At 35.0% G+C, this 12,798-nt stretch overlaps 1 protein-coding gene across 2 annotated transcripts in view; it reads right to left on the bottom strand.

Annotated features, from left to right (window-relative positions):
• Positions 1-12,798, bottom strand: part of il1rapl1a (interleukin 1 receptor accessory protein-like 1a) — an 80,752-nt gene that overhangs the window by 41,528 nt on the left and 26,426 nt on the right. For both annotated transcript variants that reach the window (XM_042731082.1, XM_042731083.1), the window contains exon 3: positions 1,832-2,117. In XM_042731082.1, coding sequence (XP_042587016.1) covers positions 1,832-2,117 — 286 coding nt within the window. The remainder of the gene's footprint in view (positions 1-1,831; positions 2,118-12,798) is intronic.

The raw sequence follows: 12,798 nt of genomic DNA, 5'->3' as shown, positions 1-12,798 counted from the left end.
CTAGCTGTCATTAATTGGTTCCAGGGGATCATTGTTTGGGTAGTTAATTTAGGCTTTTATCCACTGCTGATAAATGCTGCAATCTCAACAATATGCTGACAAAAATGGTTGTTTACTCCACTGCCAGCCATTCAAAATGAATTGAGCATACTGACTAAATCTAATTGCTTTTGCAAATAACATATAAATCATCAGAACTTCATCATATTACACTGACGTGAAAAAGTTAAATTGTGAGCTAAATCAAGTCAACATTATTAGCTAAAAGTGCAATATTCTTAAAGGCTGTTCATAACTATAATGATAAATCTAAAGTTTTGATCATTGTTCTAATGTTCTAATTGTTCCAAATCATAATTCTATGAAAATAGGAAAGTCCACACCACCACTATAACAATAACAACACAAAAGAACAATCTCGGTTGGACTCCCTTTCACTTTTTTCATTTTTATTTTTTGCTGATGAATGATTAAAAAAATGACAATATTATTTTATTTAAAGTTATAGCTTACTCAATAATGACAGTTCTGTCATTAACTCAACTCTAAACCTATATATGATGATTTTTTTCTTCTGTGGAACATGAAGGACAATATATGACCCTGCCTGTGAAAACCCAGCTAAAGTAATTTTTTTTGTGATTTACTGATTTCTATATGAAATCATCTTTCATAAAGATGTAGAACATTCTGTGAAAACATAACCTTTATATATTTAATATTGACTAGGAGGCCATGTCAAAGATTGAAATCATAGTGAAATTGATGGTGAAATTAATGGCTGAAATCAAACTTTGACGCTTGTTATCTCATAATTAGATTTTGAGACTTTAGCCTGGATTTCACAGAGAGGGTCACATATTTTCATAAATTGGACTCCAGTGTTGTTTGAGTACAATATTTTTCACAATTTCTTATTTTGTGTTCCTCAGAAGATAGAATATCACACAAGTTTAGAAGAACTATCCCTTTAAAGACTCGTTTGCCAACTTGGATGATTATTTTCTCTGATGCATTCTGTTGGGATTGTTTTCTTTGCAAAGGATACATGTGATGCTGCCTTAGAAATAAGGTGTCTTTTAAAACCACCTTCACATTGGAAGCATAGGATTCCTTAAAGTGATTTCTAGCAGGTCTATGTTTTTTTGTGTGTGTGAAAAAATAATTACTGTACTTTTTACTGAATATTTTATTAATAATTACCGAAATATTTTATATGTCCTACAGGAATGCTTGAATTTAAGGCAGCACGGTATTTAAAATTCACTCTGTTTCTGTCTGTCTGTTTTCAGTACACACACACAAACACGCACGCATATACAATAAATGTGACATTCTGTGATGCAAAAGTGAATATGATGAGTAGATTATGTGCTTTGACCTCAAGTCGGTCGGAACCTGAGCAAATGAGGACCCTGGAGAATTGCCTGACTGTTTAATATGTGTGACAGTGGCCTGCGGCATTATGGGAGAGTGCTGGAGTGTCAGTGTTTGATTGATGGATGACAGAACGTCTCACTGTCCTCTGCCGTCGCTCACTTATTTCACTTCCAGTTTTACTGTCCCTGAGAAGCTTTGAATACAGACACACAACCCTCACACACACACACACAACACATACAGACACTAATACACACACACTAATTTTCTCAGCATGGTGCTTTTCTTGAAGGCTTTGAAAGACAATCATAAAACATCAAAGGAAGAAGTTAAGCATGTTCTCCGATCCGGCTAATGTCCGAAAGGCAAAGTGTGTGTCTCCCTGTGGATTTGCATATCTAAGCATATGAGTGCTCACACATACACATGTGCACGTGTCCCTCTCTCTCACCTCAGAACGCAGGAGTACAGACCGGCGTCCTGCAGCTCAGCAGGCCGAAACCAGATGGCATCTTCCTCTTTGCTCATGCGTATCCCATCAAAGGAGATGGGTTCCTCGAAGTCGCCATGTCCCAACCCAGAACTTCGGTACCACATCAGACTAAGTCCAATGCTCTGTGCCTGAGTGTAGTTGGCTCTGATATAACCATAAAACAGGGCACACTTTATCCTCACCGGCTCTCCATGCAACACCCGGTATTTCAGATAGTCCACAGACCAATCAGTGCAGCCGTCCACTGCAGAGAGACAGGAGGACAGAGATATTAGTCTCTACATCTTTAGAAATTTGCAAAGGTTCTTTATTAAACGACCATTTGGCCATCCTATAAAACATTAAATAAACTTAAAATAAAAAAAGATAATGACAGAATTGTCTTTGTCAGGTGCAATATCTATTTTAGTTACATTATTTTTCAGTTATTAAATCCATAAACACACATCAGCCCTGTAGGTAAAAAAAAAAAAAAAAAAAAAAAACTCATTAATTTTTGCAGATAAAGCTTTAGATACAAACAGGCACATATGCCACTGTGACAAAAGACACATTTTGAGCTATTAAAAGGCAGATTTTTTTTTTTCTCAGAAAATCTCATAATTATTGAGATGTTAAGTCAATATGAGTCAGAGTTCATTTTAAAGCTTGGTTGCTATAGAGAAGTTAACCCGTGCAACTAATTATACACTAACTAATTATGTTTCACTGTTGTAATTAACTGCTGTGTTTTATAATATAATCATATCAAATTAAATTACTTTTTTGTGTTGGGGGATCGCTGTGCGCATGTGTGTGTGTACACAGGAGATGGCATGAGCTTGTAATAAAAGCAGTTAATTGCTTTCTGAAACTCTGGAGATGAAGAATATAGAGCTATTAAAATCTGATAGGACAGTCAAATAATCTACTGTCGCCTTCATAACCAAGATATAAAAAACGAAAACCTAAATAGGCCCCATATTTTACATAATGTGATTTTGCAAAATGCCCCCAACAATACCGGCATTATATTTATGTTTATTACATCATCTGAGACATGGAGGTACTGGTGGCCTCGAACAGTGATGACTGATGTGACTGAGTGATTTTCTTTCTAAGTACAAAGCCAAAAATGAAAAGCCCAAATTGTGACAAATACTATTGCTATAGCAATACAGAAGCAATACACTTTTTATATATTGTATATTTTTATATTTTGAGTGTATGAGTATTAAATATTTCAAGCAGTATATATTTTTTAGATTAATTAATAATTCAACAGTAAAAACATGCAGGGCAATCGCCAAACTGTAAAACAGATGTGTATACCTTGCCTTAAAAGTGCAGTTACTTCACCAGACCAGATCCTTAAATATAGCTTTTATTAGTGTAACTCATTATGTCTCATGTTGTGTTATTTAAATGCATTATATTTTAGCCACTGTAAATCTGAAACATTCCAAGTAAATACACATTTGCTATGCTTTTCTTTAAGGATAGTCATGGTGACCTTGAGGAACTGGAACCATGGATGAACATTTAGAAACTAGATACATTTTTTCAACAGTACTATATTCATGATTTCAGATTGTTCGTTTTTGTTTGTTTGTTTCAGAGTAGTATTGCAAAAAAAAAAAAAAAAGCTTTATTTTTGTACTAATTGTCTGAAATCCTTTTGAAATACAGCCTCTGTCCAAAGTAAAATGCTATATTTTGTACATGGTACACACTTTGGAATCACAGATAGCCTTCATCTTGGAAGTATGGGCCAAATAAGAATTGTCACTGTATATTGTCATCTGAACAAGTAAGTAACAACTCTGCCACTTTTGTTCTGACCAACTGAGGAAAAAAAGCATTACAATAAATTGCTCTACCAATGGCGATTAAATCTAACAATTGCAAAGTTAGCTCATGTCACATCAAACCGTGCAAATTATTATTATTGTTATACTTTGTTTTCAAATTGTTATTTAGCATCAGCATTGTGTGATTATGGGTGTATTACCATTAGCTAAAGATCTAAATTTCTGTACAGTCTAATCTCTAATTGTCATACCATTCAAATTTCATATAAAGTAATTATTTTAACCCAAAAAGCAACCTATTCTTCCTTAGAATTGGTTCTCTTTAAAATACAAAACTTGTGAAATCCCACATAGGCTATCTGTCATCAGATGCACAGTTAAAACCGGCATATAATCTAATTTTAGTCAGTTACAGTTTCAGAAACACATGACCCTTTCTGAATTACAATCCACCATCAAAATGATGAGTTGAATTATTCCAGCTGCTGTGAGAAAAGGCTATAAACAATCCGCCAACTGCAGGATCCTCACATGAGATATAGCCTACTGGCCGGGACAACTTTTTAAACTTATATTATAAGCTTACCGCTGTGAGGTAAGGAGATAGTTTTGAACACTGACTGGTTATGTACTTGATTCAGAAATTTTCAGAAATTGGTTATGGGCAATTTTTTACCAAAACGTGTTACGTACTGCAGCTTTATGAAAATAAAGCCTATTTCTATGACTATTAAAGGGATACTTAAAATGCAAATTAAAATTCGGTAATAATGTTTTTTATTAGCCAAATAAATAAATTATTAATAGTCTTTAAAATAGGTTTAATTTTATGCCCTTCATTTTGTTTTAGTTTTGATGTTGGGGAAAAATATGACCAGGATATTTTCAGTTTTCAGTGACAACAATGCAACAATAGCTTTCTGTGTTGACGTACATCACAGGCTCTTCAAAACACACTCTTTTTACTTGTTGTGAGAGCATTAAAAACACAAAGGCATATTATACAGCCTTACATCCCATAAATTACGATTCTATTCCAGAAAAGCAAAGCTCTTGTCATTGAGCACAGTCCTCTGTGTTTCTGGTTGACTGCATTGCCCTTGACCAAATTCACAAATGGCTAAATCCGTCTCTGTAATAACTTCCCAATTGTGTTCAAATTAAGTGAAACCCATTACAGAACATTTTCTCTCCGATGCGGAGGAAAGAACATCCACTCATTATTTCATTTTCCGTCGATGCTAAAAGGTATGAAAATAAACATCATAAACTGTGCGGAAATGCTTAGTGACATACTGCTCATATACAATATGCACCCCTCAAGACGTTTTCCTTCATGCCAAAGCCAGGCGATCGTCACTTATGAAAATGCTGAGGCAATAGATGGCAGTTTGCTGAATCTTTTAAATGAATAAGATAGCGAATAAAAATTATTTGATGACATGCGCATTCTGCCAAATCAATTACATTTAATATGACAATTACATCACCCTTCTCTCCCATTCCACTCTCCTTCTTTCTCCATCTCTCACTGTTTTCTTTCTGTTTTGTCTTACATCTGTCTTGCATCAGTATGCTGTAACTGCACGGTGTGAAATTACTCTACTAAACCCTGTTAACCTCTTCAGGTGTCATCATACCCTGCTCTCCATTAGTCCCTGTTCTGCCGCTGTCCGTGGTGCTGAAGTCCAGCTGTTTCATTTTATTTTCATGTCCTACTGAGATCAACTTTACTTTTTTATGTTTGTGGTCACAGAGACTTGAATGATGTTTGCGTAAAAATTGAAAAGCAATTTTGATATTAACATATTTTTACTTGAAATTTGTTAAATCAGTTCATCAGATCTTAATCAAATCCCAACAGAAACATAATACTGAAGCTTTATCTCTCTGTTTTATCACAATGCACTTTAGAAAAGTGCCTATCCATTTTCGTAACATTGTTTCGGTTTATGGTCAGTACTTCCCTGCAAAAACTAATCTAATCATGGCAAAAATGCATGTATTTCCTTAATATAATTCTTAGTTTTTTCTTATTATATATATTCCTATTATATATAGTTCCACACATAACCTATATACTGTTTTGTACACTAAACAATACACAGTATAGGTACAGTGTGTACACAATCATAGAATGTAATCATGCATATTCCAGTATTATGAAACTAGGAATCCTTGAATTGATCCAATGTGATATTTATATGTTGCCAAATTTTTTCTGTTTCAAATAAATGCTGTTCTTTTGAACTTTCTATTCCTCAAAGAACCTAGAAAAAAACACGTTTCCACAAAAATATTTAGCAGTTTTAAACATTCAGAATAATAAAAATGTTTCTTGAGCGTGAAATCAGCATATAAGAATGATTTCTGAAAGATCATGTGACACTAAAGACTGGAGTAATGGCTCTATTTGTTTCAGCATTTTTTAACAAACTAACTAAAAAAAAAAAATAACCAAGCAAGCTAGCTAGTGGGCCATAAAAAGTGGGAATTACATACCAGAATGGAACCAGACTGAATACAAATTTGCTAAAATAAGTATGTGACTTTTGGTTAACAATAATAAATGCAGCATATGTGAAGTAAGAAGAGAAAATAGGAAAAATGACAAAAAAACCCCCCAAAAATCATTTTTTTTCTTTTTCTTTGAAATAGCGTGCACTGATGAATTGTTCACAATAAGACCAGGAACTTGCATTTAAAAAGTAAACAGGCTCCATCTTTATTTCATGTTGAATTAAAGTGTTTTTCCCCCCAAGCCATTAAAATATTATTATAGTATATTTTTCATGGCTGTGAGGTCCCTGAGACTCCAAACAGAACAAGAGGTTTCAATCTAAAAGGGTCTTTGAGTCACATCACACTAATAACACAGTCAAAAAGAGATGAGGCAATTACATGGTCATATTAAATCTGAACGCACTGATCCAATAAACTAGGAGGTATGTGCCTATATACTACAGGCCTGTGGCTCTCAAATGCATGCATGCAAACATACAGTTAGCTTTGTTCAGCTGCACATTATGCAATGATTTCTAGATGTACAAGGGCTTAGATATGTAGATACAAGCTTCCACTCTAATATCAGGTGTGCTTTAAACGGCCCCCCACCGCTATATGAAACTCTGACCTTTTTATGTAAGCAAAAGGTGGAAAGCAAAAGAAGGAAGGAGAAAGAGAGTTGTTTCATCTGTATCTCCAGCTAAAAACCCTGTATTTCTTTGCCCGAGCGATGCTAACAAGCCAAGCTTCCCTGAGGCACTCTGGGTAACAGATAAAAGAAACGAAATGGAATCAAACTGGAATCAGCTGCATTGTTTTCTCCCTTCCACCCTTTCTCTCTCTTGGAACACTCCGATCACTCACACACCTGAAGCCTGCTTCTTTCCCCCAAAGCCTCTTTCTCCTACATTCACTTCACAAATGTATCCCATCATGCTTGGTTCCTCTGCATGTATATGCTTTTCTCTCCCCTCTCCCTCTCCCTCAGCATTCCCCATTCTCTTTTCATCCTCTCATCTACCCCCACCCCATCTATCTATCTTGTTTTTCACTGCTAAATGAACGATAACGAGGTCGGTTGTCTCTGGGGTGAGGTCCCTTATGTAAGCCCATAAAACATTCACATGTTCTCAATCCTGCGCAACCTACTGCACTAAAATAGTCAGAGAAAAACAGGAGCTTGAGAAAATGAACGAGAAGTTGATTGAACACTCCCTCTCTTTCTCTCTCTGCACTCCCCTTCCTTCCCATTGTGTAAGATAAAACAAACAGCTTGCAAATCATTAAGATTTTGGATGCATTTCATGCAAATTACATCTGAATCCCTCTAGTACACGCACACAATCTCAGGTCTATGTAGCGGTGCACTTTCATCTCTCTCAAGCTCCGTGTGACAAGGCTGCATTCACATTGCAGCTAAATGTGGCCCAAATATGATTTCTCCTCTTGCATGTGACACATATCTGTGTTTAGTTTTTCGATGAGAGTGCAAACAAATATCTGATGATTACATTTTTTACTCTGATCTGGGCCACTATCATATGGGGGAATAAACTGTAATGTGTTTATATATATATAATATATATATATATATATATATATATATATATATATAATATATATATATATATATATATATATAAACTTAAATTTTGATCAGTAATATGCATTGCTAAGAACTTCATTTGGACACATTTAAAGGTGATTTTCTCAGTATTTAGATTTTTTGCACCCTCAGATTTCACATATTCAAATAGTCATATCTCGGCCAAATATTGTCCCATCATAACAAACCATACATCAATAGAATGCTTATTTATTCAGCTTTCATGTGATGCATAAATCTAAATTTTGAAAAATTTACACTTAAGACTGGTTTTGTGGTCCAGGGTCACACACACACACACACACACACACACACACACACACACACACACACACACACACACACACACACACACACACACACACACACACACACACACACACACACACACACACACACAATGGTTTTCTATTTTAATATACTTTAAAATATTTATTCCTGTTATGCAAATCTGAATCAGCCTCAGCCATTACTCCAGTCTTCAGTGTCACATGATCCTTCAGACATCATTCTAATATGCCGATTTATTTTTTATGTTGAAAACTGTTGATGCTTAATTTGTTTTATTTTTTTGTAACCTGAGATACTTTTTCCAGGATTCAGTAAAAAAAAAAGCATCAGTATTACAAACTTTTGACCGGTAGTGCACATATATTATTATTATTACTATTACTTTTACAATAAAATTTTGTCATAAGATTCAAGATTCAAGATTTTTATTTGTCACATACATGTTTATATGGAGAGCATATGACCAAAGTCATTTGCTCATACCATAATAATTTTAATGACCAAAGGATATTGCTTGCTGGAGCATTTCCATTTGTTTGTACAATAAAATGCCTTCTAGATTGATGTCTCCTTTCTCTAATACCACCTGTCACCAACTAGCTATAGCAAGTAGTAAATCATGGTTTTGCCAGGCTGTGATGTACTACTTAAAAGCAGTTGGCTATTTGAAAAAACATAAGCCTTTCGATTTGTTCTGCCCCAGCTAGCCATTTCAACAGGAAATATGTCAAAACAAGAAAGAAAATTATGTTTCTTAAACCATTTCATGCAGTCTTTAATGGCAGTAAAAGTAAAGTGCTGCTTAGAGACCGTGAAAACATTTTAGGGAGGTTGAATCATGCTCTGGTCTTGAGACAGATATTCGATTTTTAGTCCAGTTGAGGTTTTGTTCCTCTGAAGGGTCATTAGTAAAAATGAGCCATTTGCGATGAAGAATTTTCACATTAAAATGCTTGGTTTATTAAAATGAAACTGAATACAAAGAGATTAGTGTTCCCTCACTGTGTGCTTACTCTAAGAGGTTTTTATTTGTTCGTGTGTGTCCCCTAAGTAAGGTACTAATGATCACTTGACAGTTTAAGACGCCAACTGTCTTGAGCAATACCATGTCTGTGTCCTCGCAAATGTGAGTCAATCACCCAAACCTCAATGAGTTGAAAGTTTGTAGCTGCCGCAAAAAGGTTGTTTGGCTTCTTTCTGTGAGAGATGTGTTGAGCAGAAAGACTGAGAGGCTGCGTGTTTAGTGATCCGACCACCAGGGAGTGTCACTGGCCAAGATTACTGCTAATCCACCATGATCCAACGCCTCGACACACACACCAACAATAACCTCTCTATGCATACACACCAACAACAATCACCTCGCTCTCCACACAACCCTTGAATGCTTACACATTGGCAAATATAGAGGTTTTCACACATAGGGCATTACAACATATGCAACCATACAACAATGGAAGTCTACGATGCAAGGCAATTCACCGGAAGAAACCGTTAGAAAAGCAGTAAAGATGTTAACATACATCCAATGATACAATAAAGAGACTGTTTGCATATATATAGAAAAATCCACCCAAAGGCCTTTCATAAGCAGCATATACCCACAAATTCATACTCTAAAACAGGGTGAAAAGACAAGAAACTCATGAAACTCTCGATGGCACATGCCGATAGTTTCATTATCTCATTAATGACATAATGACATCATTATTCACATGGCTCAGCTGTTTGGTTTCTTTTGCATTAGCAGCCAATGGGCTTGCTGTTCAACATTCAAATACTAAGCTAATGCTTCCTGTAACAGTTGCAGTGCGCTTCAGAAACCCTCCACTTCCCCAGCTCCACCTGTATAGATCTGCTATAGAGTGATTTCATTTATGTTATATATGGGGGTTATTTCATAAATGTTATATATGCAGCAGCATTATTTCCTCCATGCTCACAGCAGCATGTGAATATATTGGACGTAGCAAGTCTCAGTACTTGCTCTGCTGCAGCAGCAGCGTAGCAGATCTATTCTGCCAAGTCCAAACACATTAACATTGCTATATATATATATTACCATGCTAAACTCTCAAGAACTATTTTAATGCAAAAATAACTAACATTTTGGTACAGAAATACAAAAACAAAACAAAATCACTTATGATCTGAGTTACTTTCATGTGAATCAATCTGCATATACTTAGATATATATTTGAAATATTTTTAATATTTTAATAATTATGAACACACACTAATAATTATAAACACACATATATAAAGACACACATATATTCATATTAATATTGCTTCATATTAAAATTATAGTAATATGTTTGGTCTGAAAATACAATAATAACATTATTGTATGGAAAAAAATAATAAAACCACTTCAACATTTACAATTGGATTTTAAAACCTTTTAAAAATCTCTTTCTTCATAGAACTGCATTGTAACTGCATTACTGCAGGTTTTTTTTTTTTTAAGAACCAAGAGACAAGTCTAAATAAATTTCTGTGGTATTCAACTGCATCTCACAGATTCTGTCAATAGCACTTAACTTCTATTGAATCTGTAAGATTGCCTTTGCCTTTTAACAAAGAAAATGAACTGCTGACATTTAAATTAATTAAATCATGATGACATACAGTACGTACAGTGCAAACATCTTGTACTGCTGTCAATTCAAACTGCAGTTACAGGGCTGACCTGTGCATGTACATTCATGTGTCCGAAGGCAAGCGAGAGATTTTAAAGGAAGAGGAGGATTTGGAAATATGTAGCTTGCAGACTTATGTGTCATTCAACGTAGTATCGATCATGCTACAGGACTGTCAGGTCAAGGAATTCCACCTCCACACACACCACAAACACAGATCATAAAAAAAGCATACGGGCCTCCAGTGAGTTGTGTGTGATTTAATGTTTTAAATGCTGCCCAGATGCTCTCCGCATAAAGGAAGGATATTAAATAAATAAAAGGGAAAGAGGATGAATAATCCTGTTAAAGATCAAACAACTCCCTCTCCTTCTCTCCCCTCTACAGTCCTCATGGGAAATATAATGCACACACACAAATGAAAGTGCATATAGAACCAAATGACAGTGGTATTCCCTGGTCACAATACATGACTGCCTTTACCTGTGAGGAAGGATTAAAGAGGGAAAAGGACAACAAATATGAAGAAAAAAACATGTTGATGTTGCCGTTACTGATCATGCTGAATAGCTTTCAATGTCTAAAGCCGAATCACTATTAATTTTACTTAGGGCTCTGTTCTAAATGATTTAACTTTGTTACTAGACAAAGTATAAAACTTTGGCACATGACTCATCCTGAACCATTTGTGCTGCGGACATAAATTGTGCAGATTATTGAGTAGGGGTGTGTTATTATCTAATATATTTTCTAAGCAAATAAACTTTATGATTATAAATAAACATGGAGAAAAAAAATCTATGAGATTTTTAAAATCAGATTTACAATGAAGGAGGGTGCTGAGTCATATCTAGAGACCAGAATACTATAGAGACCTTAGTGACTACATAGTGATGACCTGTCAAATGCTCATTTTAGTTACCATTATTGCTATTATTAATTGAAATTTTTTTTTTGAATTAAATGCTTTAAAAATAAAATATAGGAGTAGATAAAGAGAGATAATCTTACTTGATAATCATGCAATCTTCTCTCTGTGTACTTGTTTCTTAAGTTTGAGGGAATCACTCATCTTCAAGGGAGCTCTGTGTGTGTGTGGTTGGGTGGATGGGGGTGGGGAATTAGTTTAAGTGGGTTTCTGTTGCTTAGATAAGAACCTTGTTAAAATGCTTCACTACAGGTTTTTCATAACTACAGACACATTTCCAAGCAGCAAGGTCATGATTAACATCAGATTTGTGTTTCGCTCCCTAGAATAGTTTTGTTGGTGTAACATAATATTTAGGTTAATTTAATGATGTCAAATAATTGTATTTAAATAAATAAATCTATTTTTTACTTGATTATATAAAATGAAATCAGATGTTACCACATGAAGAACATTTTTTTGTTTCCCATGTGTGAGGAAAATACAAAAAATATTTATTGTTAAAAAAAACAACTTGCCCCTGGTAACTTTCTGCAAGAGCATCTTGGACATTCTGCAGAGTTCTTTCTGTCCCACAAAACAACAACAACTAAAAATACAGGTTAGGAATGAGATTAGCAGATTTTTTTAATAGAACAGAATTTGCACAAATCTATTTGAAATGTCAGAATCACAGGCTAACAAAAAATGTAGAGATAGACATACAACACATATGGCAAGTTTTTTACCCCATAACAGTTAAGAACAAGAACAAACATGGGACTGGACTGAACAGATCTCCATCATGGTCACATGGGATGAATATTTGTTATGGAATTTGTTTTCCTTTGCAGCCATCAACCTTGAATTTACATAATTGCATAATTCAATATCTAACAGAAAAAGGAAGAAAGAGAAAGCACAGGTCTAGTTTTAAGCTTCGTTTCCTCATTAATTCCCCCTAAAATTGGCCCTATCTAGGTCTGAATAAATATTCGTCCTCCGAAGATATTCTGTAATCAATTATGAAATATGCTAATGGACTGCTGTTGGCCTTGAGTTATCATGTTACTGTCACTAATTGTAGGTCACCTCATCCCTCGAGGTCTCCTAACATTCACTCTCCGTCTTTGTCACTCTTACTCTCTCCTCCCGTCTCTCTCGCTCTCTTTCAACCAGAAGGC

Source organism: Cyprinus carpio, chromosome B9 (assembly GCF_018340385.1).
Source record: "Cyprinus carpio isolate SPL01 chromosome B9, ASM1834038v1, whole genome shotgun sequence".
NCBI lineage: Eukaryota > Metazoa > Chordata > Actinopteri > Cypriniformes > Cyprinidae > Cyprinus > Cyprinus carpio.
The sequence above is the reverse complement of the archived record's forward strand: the minus strand, read 5'-3'. Positions and strand labels throughout refer to the sequence as shown.